We start from the raw sequence: 20270 nt of genomic DNA on the forward strand, positions 1-20270 counted from the left end.
CCTTCTTCAGTCTGCCCTGAAGAAGTCTTATTAAAGACAAAAATTTGGCAGAGTCGATTTCCAGTTTTTGGTGTATTGTATTCATTGTTCTGGTACGAGATCGCGACAGTTTGGGCTTTTTGATTCTATATGAAATATAACAACAATACATTTTGGCTCACTAGACAACGATATCAACATTTTTACTAGTTCTTGAATTACTTCATAAACTCATTAAATTTGATTCGTGAAAAACTGTACAAACCCTGTATAAGGGACACTAGCATATACTGTATATATGGGATAGAGTTTTTAGTTCCTTTTTATAACATGTGAAATGACCTCGCATATAATAGCACTTTTATATCTTAAAATAAAAATACATAAATATGTGCCCCGCTGCTTATTGGAGCAATTACGGTAATTGACAACAATCACAGGTCCTAATTTGTCCAGTTCTACTATGGGGAAGTTAGTGGAATATTTTCTTGCCAAAAAAAATGAGCCCCTAGAAATTTTCCACTCAACAAAAAAAAATTAAAGAAATACTAGAAAATTCCACCGACCCGGTGGAAAATAAGCCAACCTGAAAACCTTCCAAGAAATTATTGGCCGAAATTATTACTAACCAGGTCTGTTACAGAGGTTTGTCTTCTCACGGCCACATTATGGTCATTTTAATTTTATTTTTTGTTCGGTAGCGTCATATATACAATAATCTTTTTTTTTTCTTTGTTCAGTAAGTCATGTATATACAATAAACCATCAACAATTATGAAAAATAGTACCCGTGTTGGAGAATGTCCATAATACACAAGTACAGACATAGAAATCTTCCGGGTGGGGGGCGGATGAGGGGACTCCTATAAAAACAGACGAGGGTGATCGTCGGCAAAATCGATTTAACCCTAAGGGATAGCACTTTGGGTGTAGCGACAAGCGATTCTTACCCCTAAAAGATAGAACATTAGGGGTGGTCGAAGCAATTCCTACTCAAAGCACTTAAAAGGATGTTCACACAGACGCCATCAAGCACATCTCTTTCCTGACTACATGATGATCCATTAGCGTAAGCACCCCCTAAGGAATGTCAGTTAGTAGAATTTTATACCCTAAAAGATAGGACGATCACCCCCGTCTACTTCTTTCCTTTGCCACTAATTACACCCAGCAAGAAGTGTTAAGCACCAGACAAAGTAATCAATGAAATTTCCTGAGAAAAAATGGACTTGCTGATTTTTTAAACTCTGAATTATTCTGTTGTATAGTATCAACCTTAACGCCTGGCCAACATGTTCGTGAAATATTGATATCCAACTCTTGCCCATTATATACACGAGCCCTGGGACGATATAAGAGCACGAAGCGTGCGTGTGATGAGTTTAATGGCCAGCTAAACTGTAAAACATGTACATTCAACACGAATGTTTGATGAAAATGTTTTGATCTCGTTCAAACATCTGGACGTGTTGTGGAAGCCAATTTAGTGCCATTTCTTGTGGGTGGCTAAATGTGTAACGTTTTCTTAGGGGGAGGGTCAAATTTGTGGAGCTGCCTCATTTGGTATTTTTTTTTAGTTAAAACCGTGTCTCAAAATTCACGATTTCGAAATACAAATAAAACCAAGCTAAGCGTGGCTTGCACCGAGTTCCTAAAAATGTACCGTTGAGTTGAGTCGATCTCAACACCGACATAAACGAATGACTGAGCCAGATTACCAAGATTACCCAGGGTTCCACTGGTTCCCGCGCCACCGAAAACCCGAAAGCGCGACTCGCAAATGTCAGTGGTGGCACTTATCGCTCGGCCTGTCATATGAAGACTGGTATCGGAAAGCTCGGAAATTTGGGTATGATACCAAAAAACTGTGAGTAGTGTCAGGGTATTAGTAAGACTGAATGGACATGGACACATAATTGGCCCTACAAATCGGCGAATGAAAACCAGCAATTCCACCTCGTCAGTGGCAGTGTTTTAAAGGCACCCAATGCATCATGGGTAGGACCTATTCCTGCAAACTATTGTCAGCCGCTGAACTACTCGCCTCATCTCGTCCCAGGAACTCTCGGGCTCTCCTCTCCATCGCTTCCCATACGTCATCTCCTTCCTGGAACTCGGGCTTTACCAAGCCGAGCCTCACCCCCACGCGCCGAACGATCCCAGGCCTTGGCCTCGCTTCCATATCGAGGCTCTCAAACGCCTTCTCAAGGCGGTCAACTGTTCGCTCCTCCTCGTTCCCAGTCCCTCCCGCTGCCAGGTGCGCGAAGCATTTGTGCAGCTGTCGGCACTCAGGGGATGACGGACCGCAGACTGATGCATACTTCATAAACACCGAATCTAACTTGCCAAAGATATCTATTTCGAATTTTGCGAAGTATTCTGCAAGACCTTGGCGGAATTTGAGCTTTCGCTGACGATCGTAGTCATCCGGGCTCCCAAATAGTGAGGGCATCCTCACTTGGCCCCGCTGCCGAACCTGCCGCTTAATACTCCTGAAGGACTCCCTGCTGCTTGCGCGAAGAGTGCCCCCGAGGTGCCCCACAGCACTGGGCCCATACTCGTAAGGGGCTACTCTCCAACGCGGGATGAGATTATTGTCCCAAGTGACGAAGAATTTGTCCCCATCCATATCTGCCCCGGAGCACTCCAGGGCATGCGGGCGGCGTCCCCTTACGGGGAACACGATACAGTCCCTCAAGTGATTGAGCTCGGGCTTATTACGGACTAACTTCAGTACCCTGACGTCACCAGGGTGGTAACAAGGGTTGCGGATCACTGCAACTTTATTCGCAGCCTGGAAGTCTCCCTCGTCCTCGTCAAAGATACTTGGTCTGAAGTAACACTCACCTTGTCGCAGAACCTCATAAGGGTCGCATACTCCGAACACCATCCGAGACTTAGGTACAAGCACCCTCAATCGCGTCTTCCGGCCGTGATGAGAGTTGGGTAGCCCTCGGCCACCTTCCAACTGATCCGCACGCTTCATGTTGTCCAGTTCCTTGCTCCGTAATTTCTCCAAGTCCGTCCACGTGTATTCCAGTCCCATCTGCTTGACGCTGGCCAAGAGGCTGATGTTCCCTGTAGTTCTAAGGAAGAACGCCGCGCGAGTCTTGCTCGCAGACAAGTTGTTCAACAAGTCGTAATACTCGTCCTGTAAGTGCCTGAGATAGTCGCAAGACACCCCGCCATCAGCCAATAGCATGACAATCTGCGTGTTGAGGTATCCAGAGCGGTAAGGCTTGGAGTAGTCAAGGACACCTACGGAGGAAAAAACTTCCCGGATCTCCGGGTCTGGGATGGAAAACTTCTTCATGGATTCTCTGAACTCCACCTGTACAGCGTTCAAGTCAGTGCGAAGCACTAGAACACCTGCGAATCCCTGATGGATGACTTGAGCTACACTTGGAGGGGCAGCAAGACCCTCCAGCATCTGAATGGCAGTGGCGAACTGTAGCGACATGAAACCACACCCTTTGGTGAAATTCATCCCCGATCTTTTGACGTCTTTGATGACAACAAAGTCGTCTTCTTTGAGATAAAGCGTCTTGTCGAAACTCTCAAGGAGGAGTCCTACGCATTCTGCCTGTTTCCGCGGCCCCTTGATTTTGTCGAAGTCCACAAATTTCGCCAAGATGTCGTGAATCGCAAGCTCAGAGTCGTTTATAAGAAAGCACGTTTTCTCTCTGAGTTGCGACTCGGAGTGACCCAGAAACTTATATGTCGCGCCTTCAAGACAAATCCCCCTCTGGAGCACATCAATCACGTGATCGTTCGATCCATCTGCGCATGGGCGAAAGCACATCACCACGAGCCTGTCCAACACATGGATCCCCGCTGACAAGCTAAGATGCTGTAACAGCAGGCTCTTCTCAACGTACCGATACGCGAAGGACTTGAACTCCCTTCCACGGATTACAATGTGCTTCACTAGTCCCCTCTCTAAGTGCCCTTCAGGGGGGTGCACCACAAGATTATCCGGGACGAAGTAGGGGTAGGACATAGATGATTGCTCGCTGATGCGGCGGGTTTTGGTAGTTGTCGAAGACGCCAGGATGCTTGTATTCTGGTGAAAACAAATGAGCTTTTCTAAGCGTTGTATATATAGCTAACCTTGTGCGTGATTTCTATATTTAGCTTTGATTCGTATCTGCTGTTTTTGTCTGAAATTGTTTCTCCAAAAAATACGCTATACGTTCAAGGTCAGTAAGCAATGATGAATCACTCTCAATGATGAATAACTTTGGAGAGTATGAAAAAACAGAACAGCATTGAGACAAAACGGTAAAGCAAAAAATCAAATACGTTAACTTCTCTTTACCGTTAGTGCTCCTGCGGCGGTCTCCCACAAAACCTAACGCTTTATATGTTCAGCTTGCAATAGGCGCTGAGCTCGTTTGCGAAGTGAGACAGAGTCGGCTATGCCAGGGACATAACTGTCCTTGATTGGACAAAAATAAAAAAATGTTTAAAAAATGCCATTAAAAATATCAGCTTTTAGTATATAAAACTCGGGAACATCGCAAGAACAAGCGATTTGGTTGGTTGAGAAACTCGGGATAAAATGCATTATACGATGCGGGTTTACACATGAGATCTCTGTTCACAGTGCAGCTTATTTGAAATAGGTGTAGATAAATTCTTTATCGGCGTAAGCATCCAAATTCTTTTGAAAACAATGGTTTCCGATACTCGCGTGCTGTGTGCTAGGCTCGATTAACAGCCATTGTGAGGATCGTAGGGCTGAAAGCCCGACGTCGGCAAAAATAGAGCCAGGTCAGCACAAAATGCGTCGACTATCGGTTCATCAGTATTAAGAGATGACAACTTTAAAATTTCATATATCGTGCAAGGTCATCAAAAATAAAGAACATCTATAAATATATAAATTTAGTTCCTTTAGGAAATTGCAGGACCATTGATTTTTTCCTTTTTTTTTACCTTTGTTGTCTATGATCATCTCACAAATATCTACCTGCTTGTACTATATAGTCGCTATGGAGACCCAAGCAACGCTTTAAGGAGAATTAACGGTGAAATAAATGCAAAAGATAATGTGCTTTTTTTTTAAACCTATACGGCTTTTCTCTAGCGAAAGAAGGGTAAACGAAGAAGGTAGAAGAGACGTACAAGAGCTTAGGGGCATGTGAAAATCACGTGTAAGCGAAGTAAGTAGGGAGGAAGAAGGGACGCTCATTTCTTCTCTTTCTTCTCCGCTTTACGTAGAATAGAAAAGTGTGGATCCCATCCGGTGACAATTTTTTTTAACAAAACATTATAAGAATTGCATTTTTATAGACAAAATCATTTGATACTAAATATTTTCAATGTTTTTTTAACCTATTGTGTCATCGCTTATTAAGGTTGTTGCACAACCGCTTATTCAAAGACGGGCCCGAGACAGGACTTTTTCCCCTTTCGCTTGATGAGAGTTATAACATGACAAATCAATCCATGCTTGTTTTATTATGGCCCAAGAGTAATAGACACCGTAGCGTGACCGGTATGTCACGACAAACATGGCGTTACCCTTAAAGATAAAAGTGATCAGCGTTCGAAACAAAGCATTAAGACAACAGCACCGCGTACTTGACATTTGAGTTTGAGAGACGTTTCCAAGTTTATTCTGGCAACGACCCATTGTTGTTTTGGGATAAAGTATTTGATTCCCGGTATTAAAATCTTTGACATTGTCTTGTTTTTGATATTGTATGAGATTCAACGAAACAACAATAGAGGATTTTTGAGCTGCGGAAAAACTCTTGCCAAATTCAGCTAAAAATTGCATGAAAACTAATCCTACGACACATAAGAAATAATTAATTTCCTCTTACAAAAACCTGGCTTAGTCACTGATAACGTTTATTGGTAAAGTTTAGGGTCCATTGATCGCATGCCTGCTTTGTTAAAGATAACACAAAAGAAAACAATAGAAAAGGAACAGAGGTCAATCCTCTTGTCCATTCGAAGCATTTCTGATGGATGCAAAATGTAAATCAACTTTAAACTGGAATAGAGGAAAGTCCAAGCTAGATTTCCTGTAACATCTCTCTACCGAATATTTTATGGAAACAGTGGGTGTTTGAGAGTAAAGTCAAACAAACATCTACAGATGAAAGAAAAAAAACTAGGCTGAAGATTATTGCAAATTTTCTAGCGTATGAATTTCGAATGCAGGACATCGGAATAAATATACACAGATGTATAGACGGAATTATAATTTATTGTCTGTAATTAATACTATTTTTTCTACGACTCAGAGTAGCACACGTCTTCCGAATTTAGCCCCATTATAAAGGACTGTCAATAAGAGAATTTTCGAAGTTTTGTCAACAGACGGAAACACAATATGAGATCGTTATATATTTTGTGTTCTACTTACAGTTAAATCCTGAATCTTGAAATTCTGTCCTGTGACGGAAAGAGAAGTCAATAACGCAACGTAATTCTACTCCTCTCCTCAAACACAGCCCTTAACTTCTTTCTCCTGCTCAAAAGAATCCCTTAGCCCCAGTCCTCGAGGCCGGTTTTTGTTTACAGTGACGTCATAGAACCTTGGCCCGAGAGGACAGATTTTAGAGTAGTTACCAATTTCTCAAGTGCAACGAAAATAGCTGAGTTACTGCGGGTTTTAAGTGTAAACAAATCCGACGGATGAAGTTAGCAAGGATTAAGATTCGAAGCCCTTCAATTTTTTTGCATATTAGACTCATGTTTCTCTTAGCATGTGGCAGATTGTGTCTGTGTCTATCCTTTAGCGGGTTGTCGATCATTATTTAGTGCTTCATAGGAAAACTAGCACGGGAAATAAGATTTTAATCTCCTCGTGTTTCTATAACCCTTGTATCATAATTAAAATACAGGGCAATATACTAAAAGCATTGCTGGGCTTGTCACGCTTCACGCTAGCTGTCACGCTAGCTGTCACGCTAGCTGTCACGCTAGCCTCCTTATATCTTGCACAGTGAAATGGTTATTGATAAAATATGTAGTAAAGCGCGCAGTTAGTGTCAGTACTAAAGCGCGTAGTTTGTAAAGCGGTCTGTACTAAATCGCGTAGTTTGTAAAGCGGTCAATACTAAATCGCGCAGTTTGTAAAGCGGTCAGTACTATAGTGCGCAGTTTGTAAAGTGGTCAGTACTAAATCGCGTAGTTTGTAAAGTGGTCAGTGCTAAAGCGCGTAGTTTGTAAAGCGGTCAATGCTAAAGTGCGTAGTTTGTAAAGCGGTCAGTGCTAAAGCGCGCAGTTTGTAAAGCGGTCAATACTAAATCGCGTAGTTTGTAAAGCGGTCTGTACTAAATCGCGTAGTTTGTAAAGCGGTCTGTACTAAATCGCGTAGTTTGTAAAGCGGTCAATACTAAATCGCGTAGTTTGTAAAGCGGTCTGTACTAAATCGCGTAGTTTGTAAAGCGGTCAATACTAAAACGCGTAGTTTGTAAAGCGGTCTGTACTAAATCGCGTAGTTTGTAAAGCGGTCAGTACTAAAGCGCGCAGTTTTTAAAGCGGTCAGTACTAAAGTGCGTAGTTTGTAAAGCGGTCAATACTAAAGCGCGCAGTTTGTAAAGTGGTCAGTACTAAATCGCGTAGTTTGTAAAGCGGTCAATACTAAAGCGCGTAGTTTGTAAAGCGGTCAATACTAAATCGCGTAGTTTGTAAAGCGGTCTGTACTAAATCGCGTAGTTTGTAAAGCGGTCTGTACTAAAGCGCGCAGTTTGTAAAGTGGTCAGTGCTAAAGCGCGCAGTTTGTAAAGTGGTCAGTACTAAAGCGCGCAGTTTGTAAAGTGGTCAGTACTAAAGCGCGCAGTTTGTAAAGCGGTCAGTACTAAAGCGCGCAGTTTTTAAAGCGGTCGGTACTAAAGTGCGTAGTTTGTAAAGCGGTCAATACTAAATCGCGTAGTTTGTAAAGCGGTCAATACTAAATCGCGTAGTTTGTAAAGCGGTCTGTACTAAATCGCGTAGTTTGTAAAGCGGTCAGTACTAAAGCGCGCAGTTTTTAAAGCGGTCAGTACTAAAGTGCGTAGTTTGTAAAGCGGTCAATACTAAAGCGCGCAGTTTGTAAAGTGGTCAGTACTAAATCGCGTAGTTTGTAAAGCGGTCAATACTAAAGCGCGTAGTTTGTAAAGCGGTCAATACTAAATCGCGTAGTTTGTAAAGCGGTCTGTACTAAATCGCGTAGTTTGTAAAGCGGTCTGTACTAAAGCGCGCAGTTTGTAAAGTGGTCAGTGCTAAAGCGCGCAGTTTGTAAAGCGGTCAATACTAAAGCGCGTAGTTTGTAAAGCGGTCAATACTAAATCGCGTAGTTTGTAAAGCGGTCTGTACTAAATCGCGTAGTTTGTAAAGCGGTCAATACTAAATCGCGTAGTTTGTAAAGCGGTCAATACTAAATCGCGTAGTTTGTAAAGCGGCCAATACTAAATCGCGTAGTTTGTAAAGCGGCCAGTACTAAAGCGCGCAGTTTGTAAAGCGGTCAGTACTAAAGTGCGTAGTTTGTAAAGCGGTCAATGCTAAAGTGCGTAGTTTGTAAAGCGGTCAGTACTAAATCGCGTAGTTTGTAAAGCGGTCAATACTAAATCGCGTAGTTTGTAAAGCGGTCTGTACTAAATCGTGTAGTTTGTAAAGCGGTCAGTACTAAAGCGCGCAGTTTTTAAAGCGGTCAGTACTAAAGTGCGTAGTTTGTAAAGCGGTCAATACTAAATCGCGTAGTTTGTAAAGCGGTCTGTACTAAATCGCGTAGTTTGTAAAGCGGTCAGTACTAAAGCGCGCAGTTTGTAAAGCGGTCAGTGCCAAATCGCGTAGTTTGTAAAGCGGTCAGTACTAAATCGCGTAGTTTGTAAAGCGGTCAGTGCTAAAGTGCGTAGTTTGTAAAGCGGTCAGTACTAAAGCGCACAGTTTTTAAAGCGGTCAATTCTAAAGCGTGATTCGAACAATTTAAATTTTTGTTACACACAGGCAATCCGTATGTTCAGATAAAGCATCTATCCCCGTGTGGCGCTGTCATAAGCCGAATGTTACTCAGCACAGTTATTGACCACAAAACAAATCCCAAGTCACAAATTGAACTCTGAAATATTCAAATAAAATGATCACTTTGTATAATGTCTGTCCGTAGTGGAAAAAAGATAGAGTCCTGAGTGTTTTCTAGAGGGTCTGGTATCAGGTCGTGATCACCCAGGGGTTATCTGTAAACTCCACTTCATTATCTCTCCTACGATCAGTTAATAGGAGATCAGCTGCAAACGGGCGATGATCTTAATAAATGGACCACTGAATTATAACAAGGTGTAAAATCTGTCTGTTGGTTTGAACTCTACTTCCGCGCTATAGACGAAAACTTTTTCATACTTAAAGCCCTCGAACACCTAAGTATTTTAAACATTAATTTACGATAGCCAAGAAGTTGTACAGCGTTTTGTTGATGTTTTTGTTCGCGACATGGGAACTGTGTGACCCCTAGGCATGGTGTAGGCAGTTGGGTGTTGTATTTTCTTTGTGCGATGTTTTGTTTTGGCTCGGGGATTATTTTACTAGACTGTTTTGCTTGGGGTCGTAGTGGGGGAGAGGAAGATAGAGTAAGCGTGATTTAACACGCAAGCCAGAGAGTATTAAAAGTCTCGTACTATACTTCTGTAGGCTTCCTAAAACAGACGGTGGTGCTTTTTAACAAATTATATTTTTTTAGGATGTATTATAGCGGTTGACAAAGACTCTTCGAATAACCTCATAGTTCGATCTTTAACTCGGTTACGTATCTCGGGTATCTTTTCCTTTCCATAGCCGTCAATTTCGAGCGTATTTCCCTTCTATTATTATTAATGTTATTATTGTTGTTTATGTCCTTCGAGGTGTAATCCTCGTCACGCTGGCTAACCTGCTCATATCCATATACCTTGTCTTCCTTCGTCTTTACCGCCTCCTCTAGTTGATCTATTAACTCTTGTAGTTTGTCGAGCTCCATTCCATATATCGCTTCTTTCTTCCTTTTTACCACATCTTCTAGCTCATCTATAAGCTTTTGTAGCTTGTCAAAGTTTGCATGGTCGTATTCCAGCGACAAAGCCTCGCGTTCTAATCTCAAGCTATGTTTAAGTTCTTTATTTTCTTCTTGTAGTGACGCAATTTCCTGGGCGAATTCTTTCTCCCTCTGATGAAACTGAGTCTCCAGAGCTTTTTTCTCCGCTAGAAGCTTGTCATATCTAATCACCCAGTTTCGCGACTCTGACTCATCAGCTTTCTCCAACCTCGCCACCTGTTTCTTAAGCGCCGCGTTTCGTTCTTTGTAAAACGTCTCTATATCCGAGAGAATCTCATGCCGGTGGGATCTGTCCAACACAAGATATTTAATTTTTAAAGCCATTATCTCCATTTTGCTTTCTTGTGAAGCTAATTTGTCCACCTTTGCAACCATCTTGGACAAACGGCCTTCGAGCTCAGCAAGATTTTCGTCGGCCATGGTGTATGCCGTGATGCAAATGCAGCCGTTTAAAGGGTTCCCTTTAAGCCGAAGTTAAACTCTGTAGCCATGTTAGTATCCGCTTCTCGTGTCGAAATGCTATTTTTGTTAAACACCAGGTTTTAATGGGCGCTTGGCGCGACTGATCTCAGCCGTCCCAGTTCAAAGTATAGAAACTATGCAGATTCGACTTGACATGATTTATAGTGTACTGTTCCTTTGCTTTCACGTCACAGTTTGCCTTTAAAGAAAAAAAGTAAAAACCTAGTGCAATTATTCTACTTAAAAAATAAATAAAAAACAGAATTTTAATATCGAAAATGTGAAGGTTCTAAGGAGATCATAGATCAACCATCAAATGATCTCAAGTATTCAATGTGTGGAAAATTTATTCAACTATGTTTTCCATAGGAAAGGTTTCTTCAATACGTGATGCAAAACACTTTTCGATAATGGTATTTGATGGTAAACAAACATTGCGGCGGCACTGGAGACCACAGCCACCGTACCGTGCTAAACTGATTAACACTATGCAAACATTCCATATCTATCTCAACAAGCAATTTCCCCTCAATGCAAATAGCAAATATTTACTGTAATTTGTTTATCCTAATGAAAAGATCATCCGCGCAAATTTCCTAGAAGATTTATCGTGCCTTAATCCAAACTCAAATTTAAAATATCCTAAAACTTTATACATCTATACAATTCTCGTGTATCTCACTGAGCAATTTGTTCTAATTTCCTGTCACGAATAATCACGTTGATTCATTCCAGACGGGATAATGAGTACATTATCGGACAGGACTCTTTGCTTCCCATCTGTTCCTAAAATAGGGGAATCAAGCGGGTATTACGGCAAAAACAAGGCCTAGACGAGCCTACAAACTCTCCGTGGCCACCTTAATTCACGCACTGTTGGTGATTTCAAGCTCCGAACTCCCCATGGTGGACGTATTAAAACCGTGTTTTATTACATTGTTATTGTTCAAGATCTTCATATCTTCCAAGTCTTCAGAGATGTAATCCTCGTCTGTCTGGTTATAGTCATGCTCCATCCCATATACCGCTTCTTTCTTCCTTTTAACAACATCTTCTAGCTGGTCTATAAGCTCTTGTAGCTTGTCAAAGTTCGCTTGGTCGTATTCCAGCGCCATAACATCGCGTTCCAATCTCAAACTATCGCGAAGAGCTTTCACTTCCTCTTTCATCACAGCGATTTCCTGTGCGAATTCTCTCTCTTTACGATGGAAGAGAGTTTCCAGAGCTATCTTCTCCGCTAGCAGCTTGTCGTATCTAATCGCCCAGTCACGCTCGACCCGTTGCACTGCTTCATACTCGTCTTCATTAACCCTCTCATTAGAAGGACGCCGTGGTAAACCATGCATACGCTTTTCCAGCTTCGCAACCTGCTCCTTCAGCGCCGCGTTCTGCTCCTTGTAAAACGTCTCCTTACTCGAGAAGATCTCATCCCGACGAGATCTTTCCAACACGAGATCTTTGATTTCAATTGTCATTTCCTCCATTTTCCCTTCCTGCGTCGTAAGTTTGTCCTTGTAATAAGCTTCTATTGCCAACATCTCTGCCACTCGGCTCTCGAGCTCCGCCAGATTTTCCTCCATGCCTTGTACCTTCTGTTTGAGGTCGCGAATGCAGTCGTGCGAAGGAATCTCGTTGAGGTGAAGGTGAATTCCACAGCCACTAGGGCACGCTAGTGTCCGCTTTTCGTATCTTCTGACATCTTTCAATGAATTTATCGACGAGGTTGAATTTCCTAGGCCAATAACAGAGTTCTGTTCTGAATCATAATCCATTTTGTCAGCTATTCACTTGGATTTGTATCGTAAAATCCGAGTTGACAACGCTAAAAATGTCGCGCACTGCTCCCTAGCCTGAGGTTGTTGTTGATGTACTGTGTTGAGCAGTCAGATCTTGAGTACAAGTGACGCACGCCGGTGGAGCCTTTCCACAAATCACGCTTCTTTCGAAACCTGAGCCTGATATTCAGGGAGCTCACGGTAGTCCTACGGCATTAAGAAGTCATGCTATCTGAAGTATTTCACCCCCGTGTGCCCAGGTGCTACTTAAACATCGATACTGGATTTAGCAAAGCCCTCTCGAGAATGGACAACTAACTAACCGCGCACACGATACAGACGATCACAGAGCGCTCGCAGCAAAACCACGGAGCCGGTGACCTCACAAGAATCTGGCGACGAAGTGGTGTCTGAATGCGAGAGCGACGTGTCAAAACCACAGCGGATAGCAGTTGATTGGCGACAAGTGTGTTCAGCACACGCTTGTCCGTGTGTGTTTTACGAGCTCGGATTCTGTTTGTTGAACACCTGTGTTGTATTCTCTCAGCTCCATCAACATGAGAGGAAAATCACTGATCAGATAAAGGGAGCGATGTCACATAACAGATTCACTGTCAGGGGCAAACGACAGACGACAAGGCCTATGGGGTTGTAATATCCATCAAATCTTTCAATATTTATTGTTTGTGGTAAGGAAACAAAAGATTGGAGGCGCGGTTCCCCTACGCAAATAGGCCTATTGTCTGGAATTCGTATGGGTCAATGCCCGCGAGGTTTTCAGCGCGAAATTTACGCCATGTTTACTTCAGCAGTAAAAGAAGTGGGTTCACTTTAAATAAACACTTCTTTTGGAATTCTGTTTGTGATATCTTGCCATCATTATAGCTAAGCGGAAAAGATATTTTAGACATAGAGATGTTTAGCAATGTTATGCAAATGCAAAGCGCATTGTCACAGTTCATTAGCGCCATGCTATAATGACCCAGCATTTGCGTGACAATAAAAATTATTTTTATTGTCACGACAATAAAAATTCACACTATCTTTGTCCCGTTGCGTCCTTGTGATAAAAAAACATATAAGGGATCTTAAGCAAGGACGACGACGACGGCTAGGACGACAAAATCGAAAGAGATGCGTTCGGGTTACCGCGGTGATCCTAGAACCTAAAGCCTAGTCTTCACTAGTGACGCAAGCATAAGCGCAAACGCAAGCCCAAGGGAGATATTTAGCCGTGAAAAACAGTCGACGCAGCAATAAGCGCAAGGTATCAAAATTTTCCTTTTTCTTGTGCTTGCGATTGTGCTGTGTGAAGTGAAAACGAAACACAAGGAAGATAAAAGGACAGCAAATTGATTATTCATGTCATGTGACTAAACTGGCCAATGAAATCCCGGCCTTCTTCGACCTTCATCTTTCCAAAGGCAGCTCAAGGCTACTGTCAGTGGTTTATAAAGGAATGCATGGGTGAATTTATATGTTAGCGAAAAAATACTTTATCGTGAAAAATAAAACTTTAGACCTTTTAATATTGTGTTTGAGTCTTCCTTTATTTCAATTTTGCCGATAGAATGTCAGTAGAGCGAGTTTGAAGCCCGCTACGAATTGTGTTTCTTACTGTATATAAAAATAAAACCTTCACTCAGTGCATCTGAATCGCTTCCAAGTTTTTAGCAATGCTAAATAGTTTGGTTTAGTCATTAATGTAATAACTAAGCTAAAGAACAACTCCCTGTCCCCAAGTCTCATCTCTTTTACGAGATTGTGATAGTCCCCCTGGTTTTTACTTTCGTTCAGTAATTCTCTAATCCAAAAACGTTTGGTTTTCCGTTTTGGGAGTTGTCTTTGACGCCTTTTTCTAAGAAGTATAATCAGCAACAGCAAACGCTTTTCTGTCCGCCATATTGGATCAACTCACGGTATGGCATGGAACTAGTGAAATCTGAGTTTGTGCTTGCGCTTATCTACGACTCGTTTTCACTAAAAACAAAGCCCTTGTGTTACCAAATATCAAGGGGGGGGGGGTAATTGTTAATTAAAAAAAAATCAAAATTACCTATTTTCTGCATAGAATTACAGAGTAGGGCTGGAAATACGTCAAAAAAATTTACAGCGATTTTTGCGCTTATTAGCGGATTTAGGCTAAATTTCTATTTCAGTTATCACTAGCGTAAAATATTCAAAGGCGATCCTACACATAGCTTAATACAATTGAATAAAAAATACGGGGAATCGAATTTGGATTTTGCTCGTATAAATAGCAGCTGGTAGGAACATTTTTTTTCTTTATTCATTTTTTCTTTCTTTATTATTTTTCTTTATTTTTTGTTTGAACAGATCAGAAACTGGTCCAAAAAAAAATGCAGATCTCATAAGGAAAAAAATCCCCTTCTTTCGAATGATTTGATTTTATCCCGTTCAATTTGAGTCCAGTTTATATTTAAGCCGCATTGTCACCAGTTTACTTCCGGAGGTCCGACGGAAAATCTATTCGAATCCGAAATATTTAACAGGCCATCCGCTCTAAATTAGCAGTCACATACTCAAAGAAACTTCCAATAGTAAAGCGTTTTTTGTAGAATGTTGTCAATAATATTAAGGCATGTTCTAAGTTTTAAGGCAATTTATTGACAACATTCTACAAAAAAACGCTTTACTCGTCCCCTCTCAGATCAGCCGAGTTCCGAGCTACGAACAAGCAACCATTGCCTGGGCTACCTGTGCTCCTTCCCAGCGCGGTCAAGCGTAACTAATCGTACAACGGCGTCGGTCAAGGATGCCTGTGGCTACTTTCTCGTTTTAAAATACGGCTAGCGGCCAGGGAAAATAGTTTAGCTCGGATGTTTTGCCACATATCGAATGTAAGTGTACTGTACAGGACCCGAAATGATCCCAGGACCCGAAACGATCCCAGGACCCGAAACGATCCCCAAAAGTTCCCCAACTGATCCCGGGACCCGAAACGATCCCCAAGAGTCCCCGAAATAAACCCCAAGGAATTACAGTAATGGACAACTAAAGGAATGTGTAAGGATTGGCTTTCAGTTTTAAAAACATATGTAACATTTAGCTTTGTTTGTGTTATTAAAAGGAAATTTACATTAACTAAAACTATAGTATTAAGATTTTAATATACGACTGCGGGGGAAATACAGTGGTTGAGTCAGAAATTAACAATTCCTGTGTACGCACGACTACATGAAGGAATTCAAAACTCACATAATATTGCTTTCAACAAAAGCCACATCCTCTTAATATTTTGCATCGGTAGTAGAAGGGTTGTTCGAGTGTATTACTCAGTGTGCTTTTGTCATTCCATCTTCTCGGCCAAACCGGCTGCCTAAAATGTGTCGGTAAATCATATTCGCTCGTGTGGACAAGGATTTCGTGGTGAAATACATGTTTGGTTGTCAAATGAATATTAATTTTTAGAGGTGATGTTTACCGGAAATGAGACTCTCATTTATAGTGTCAGAGTCATGTGTCGGAACCGCAAAATGTTAAGAGTGTGATGGAAGGTCAAAAGTTTGGTTGATCTGAGCAAAGCTGTGCTATGTTTATGCTGTATTCCTTTCAGTAGCAATTTAAAGTTGTGTATTTGTTTTGGACTCTGTTTATGGGTTTAACGCCGGGCAATGTAATAAATAGAAGTATTGTGTTGGAATTTAATATTTTTAAACGGTGTTTAGAAATCGAGTTGCTGTTAACCCTTTATTATGCTTCAAAATTGCAAGTATTTCTTCTGCTTTCCCTTTGCCCATTACCGCAATTCCTTGGCGTTGATTTTCGGTTCGGGTCCGAGGATCAGTTGGGGTACTTTTGGGGATCATTTCGGGTCCTGGGATCTTTTCGGGTCCTGGGATCATTTCGGGTCCTGTACAGTACCCTGGCATAGGACTGCGAGATAAAAATATTTTGTTTGTTGTTTTTTCCTCTCGAATTTCGACGGTATTTGAGTGCTACCGAAAATGGCGCCTCCAACCTTGTTTCTTTCCTTAGTAGGGGGAGAGAAGTCATAAATTCCGTTAAGAACCCCCCCCCCCCCCCCTAAATCGTGTATTACACGTGAATTTGACAACAACAAGGCGTCCTCTTAGTTTTAAGGCAATCTTATTGACAACATTTCACACAAAAAACGCTTTACTCGTCCCCTTTCAGCAGAACAGCCGAATTCCGAGCTACGAACAAGCAACCGTTGCCTGGGCTACCTGTGGCGTGACTTCCACTTGGGTGGTCTTCACCCTTCACAGCATTCATTATATCGGCGCCAAAAAGTACAAAAGACGACGATCGCTGTTTGAAAACTTAGCAACAAGTAAGCGCTTAATCGGTATAGAAACGTTTTAGAAATGCATATTATTGCTCCTCGTGATTGCATAGAGATTTGCAAGCCTCTAAAACCAGACAAGGGATTCTAATCCTAGACATTAGTCTAGGACTCACACAAATTACAGAATTTGCTATAAATAATTCAGGAAACCATATTTATATAATGCCTTTTCATCGATTCTAGCTGATTTTACTCGTTAAAAAGGTATTATTATTATTATTATTTTTTAAAGTACTTCCCCTATGACCGTTTCTGATTCGGTTCTGAGGGATTAGGTTCTAGGATCACCGCGGTTTCGGGTTTGACAATAAATTCCAATTTAATTGCAATAAAATTAGCAGAACAATATAGTCAGAGACAGATAAAAATAAACTAAGGACATCATTTCAGTGGCGAACATAGTGATGTTGACGTTGCAAACGTCAGCGTCCTCAATGACCGTGAAATTGAGACTTTTCACGCAATGGTTTGGTAGAAAACGGCTGAAGTTTATCAGACAGGACGCATTTTCACTTGCTGCTATTGGGACTTTTTATGTCATGGTATGGTTTTAATGTTTTGTTATCTTGACACCACTGCTTTAGTTTTATTCTCCCTTATTCTTCTTATTATTTATTTATTTTAATTTAACTTTTTTTATTTATTTTCTCTTATTTATTAAATATTTATTTTACCCCCAAATGTCTTGCCTGATGGGTACCCCCTTTGCAAGGCCCCCCCAAATGTAGATGTAGAATACATTTGATTCTATTCAGTTTGAGGAAATCCCCTGGCACTCAAATCATGCAAGTCGATACACATTTTCGCGTGACAAACATGCATGACTTTATAAAAGGCTGAAGGACATACTGAAAGAGCTGATTTGTAGTGCACGAACGTCATGGACTCAAGAGCAAGCTTGTTCTCGAGAATTTCTGGTGCTTACACACCTATTTAATAAAAAAACCTACACATATTAGATGTCTTCGCAAAAGGGCAAACAAAAAAATGGCTAAGGTATTTCTTTTAGACAAGAATACCCCCCTTACTTTAAGTGCTTCAACAATCAGAGGCTTCAGTGGGAACAGCAAATTTTACGGGGGTAGGTAGGCGAACATAAAAAGGCCACTCTCTTAGGGGTCCGGGGTTTCCCGGTAGTAGGTGAATATTTAAGGCCCTGGAACACAGGAATTTATTGCAAAATTCAATTTCCAGTCTTTTTTTTTTCGGGGGGGGGGGGGGGGGGTCTCGATTTCTTGAATAAAACGACTTGGGTAGGAATTCCTTAGTAGGATGAAATAGGATTGTCAGGTCAGATTAAATCATATTTTTCTTCTTCTTCTTTTATAGAGATGTGTTTGCTTCGAAGAGGCTCCCTATACAGAAGTCTCACTGTCCCCCTGCTCTAGATATGGAGGTTCATGACCGCAAAAAAGACACCATCTCCCCTATAATAGAACCTTTTTAAAATGAATGATTTATACAGTTACCATTTTCCTAAGATAATGCATTGATGCCAATAAATATTTTATTGCCCTTATTCAAAGGTGTCTTGCTCTTCGTCCATAAAAAAGATGGAAAACCTAAAAAAATAAGCAGATGCACAGTCTGCACACTTGGCCAATAATGTGTGTGTGTACGTTGAATGGCAAGTGTTTGCAAGCGTTTTACTGAGACAGTGTGCAATCATAGATATCATATGCAAAAAGACTAAGATTTGGAGATTCTTTTGTACCCCAACCCAAGCGAGGACGAGAACACACTCCACTGGACCAGCCCTGGTCGCCAATTGCACTGCCACTAGAAAGGTAAATGCTTGCTTCAAAAGTTAAAAAATTACCATAAAAATAAAACACAAACATGGCCACAGACTGTTCCTAAATTTCACCTATAAATATTTTTTGGCTAGCTTAATGATTGGCATAACCCACCCACAAACAGATTCAAAAATCCCTCCTACTATATTACATTGTACTGCATTACAGCATTAGTTGTACAGCCCCAAATTATAGCAAGTTCCATATTTGCTTCTTTTAGCACCCCCAGCTTATTTGTATATCTTTTTAGAGGTCTTACAGGGAAGGCTATTGAGTAGGGATGCTCTCTAGAAACTTGGTGCTTTTTTATTAGAAATGGGTAATTCCAGAAAAAACCATACACCCACCAATTTTCAACAGCAAAATACAGTGATTATATGGAAAATAGGGTATTTCTCCCCAGGAAAATAGGGCTGACTGCCCCCCCCCCCCCCCCCCCCATCCTCTAGAATTCCCAGTCCCCCGTGGTGGGGTATGGATTTTTCTGGAATTACACAAAGACAAATATTTGTTCAGGATTAGAAATAAGGGAATAGGAAATTCCTACAAAGAGGGTGCTTATTAGAAGCTTATTTCAAATTTTACCACTCAGGGGAGGGGGTGTCAGAGGGAGAGTGCTTTGGGTGCTCTGAAACTTACCCTAGGGTGTGGCACTTTCGCACCATGCAGCCATCATGCGGCCAAAAGCAAAAGCACAGTCTTTCCTTCTTAAAGAATTGCCAAATCTTAGACTTTTTACATGATATCTTAAGCTGTACATGTCTCTACAAGGCTACAAGTCTGGTGTCTTTAAGTTTTTAAAACTCTTGATTAATTTGTGGTTCGTTCACATGGACCACTATCGGTACGTGAGTGGAGGGTTGAGAGAACTCGGCTTCATAAAACGCTTGTTCGATTTTGATACGAAGGGCTGCCTTGGATTGAGGGGAAAGCTTTTTCATTCGCGGTATCAAACTTCTTAAAAATAACCCATCTTCCTCGTAGTCCTCGTGTGGCCGCTTTCTCTCCATTTCTTTGAAATTCTCACATATGGAAGCTGCTGTCTTAAAAAGTGCCCTGTCCACTTCATCATCTAGTCTTTTGTTCAGGGGTTTCTGGTTAACATTACGCGATTTTTCTTGGCTTGGTCGGGACTGTAAGTGCTCTTGTCGCGTGCCCGTATTGTTTTTTGTCGTAGCCGTTGTAGCTTCTTGTTTATCTTCTTTATGCTCGTGTATCGTATCGTCGTCGCCATCGTTAGACGATGGGGCATCCCCATTGTTCTGAACTTGTTGTAGCTTTGTCATTCTATGTCTCGGAGATATGTAGAAATTCAACCAATCCAAACCGTAGAAATGCTCAGGGATCGGAAAGCTTCCCACAGTTAAAGATCTGCCACGAATGCGTTTGAGAAAGCGACCGTACGAAGTTCGTATGTTTTTGAACCTCTTTTCCGCATCGCTAGCGGAAATGTTGAATTTTTCTCCAATCTCAGCCCAACACTCAGCCTTCTTTTCTTTCTGTTTGTATTCCGGGTGATATCTATTGTACAGACAGTCGCATTTTCGAACTTCTTCCATGAAATCACTGTTAGAAACATAGGAACTGGAAGACGCCATTTTGCCGATTACGATTGCTACGCGAGAGGTGCATGATGGGAGCGATCGTTACGCCCAACGTACCAGGCGCTCAGGCGCGCAATCGTAAGGATATCTAGGCTGCATAGTCTTTTTCTGGTAAGGAAATGTTCGGATACTTGGATTTCTATGGCGCTTATTTCAATATCCGTTTTATCTAGAGATAAAAAGCGCTTTTTTACATACAACGTGCAAAAAAAATAAAGAAAATGCGCACCAAAATGGTTTTCCACTCTTTTCTATGGTTTCTTGATCCAAACCAAGTCATGTGAAACCCGAAAAATC

General features: G+C 41.5%; 3 protein-coding genes across 4 annotated transcripts; all 3 read right to left on the reverse strand.

Annotated features, from left to right (window-relative positions):
• Window positions 1-166: 166 nt before the first annotated feature.
• LOC116616211 (probable RNA-dependent RNA polymerase 1) lies at window positions 167-19132 on the reverse strand. 2 transcript variants are annotated; one of them, XM_032378205.2, is made up of 4 exons: window positions 19009-19132; window positions 6359-6387; window positions 4298-4417; window positions 167-4042 (listed from the first exon to the last, which is right to left on the reverse strand). In XM_032378205.2, the coding sequence occupies exon 4, from the start codon at window positions 3977-3979 to the stop codon at window positions 1985-1987; it is 1995 nt and encodes a 664-aa protein (XP_032234096.1). In that variant the 5' UTR covers window positions 3980-4042; window positions 4298-4417; window positions 6359-6387; window positions 19009-19132; the 3' UTR covers window positions 167-1984. The 2 variants fall into 2 exon arrangements, with proteins under 2 accessions (XP_032234096.1, XP_032234094.1); XM_032378203.2 differs by lacking the exon at window positions 4298-4417.
• Window positions 9628-14167, reverse strand: LOC5509286. The gene has a single exon (XM_032378207.2). The coding sequence runs from the start codon at window positions 12238-12240 to the stop codon at window positions 11335-11337; it is 906 nt and encodes a 301-aa protein (XP_032234098.1). The 5' UTR covers window positions 12241-14167; the 3' UTR covers window positions 9628-11334.
• LOC116616213 lies at window positions 17865-20232 on the reverse strand. Its single transcript, XM_048726087.1, has one exon. The coding sequence runs from the start codon at window positions 19965-19967 to the stop codon at window positions 19167-19169; it is 801 nt and encodes a 266-aa protein (XP_048582044.1). The 5' UTR covers window positions 19968-20232; the 3' UTR covers window positions 17865-19166.
• Window positions 20233-20270: the final 38 nt, after the last annotated feature.

Source organism: Nematostella vectensis, chromosome 4, assembly GCF_932526225.1.
Source record: "Nematostella vectensis chromosome 4, jaNemVect1.1, whole genome shotgun sequence".
NCBI lineage: Eukaryota > Metazoa > Cnidaria > Anthozoa > Actiniaria > Edwardsiidae > Nematostella > Nematostella vectensis.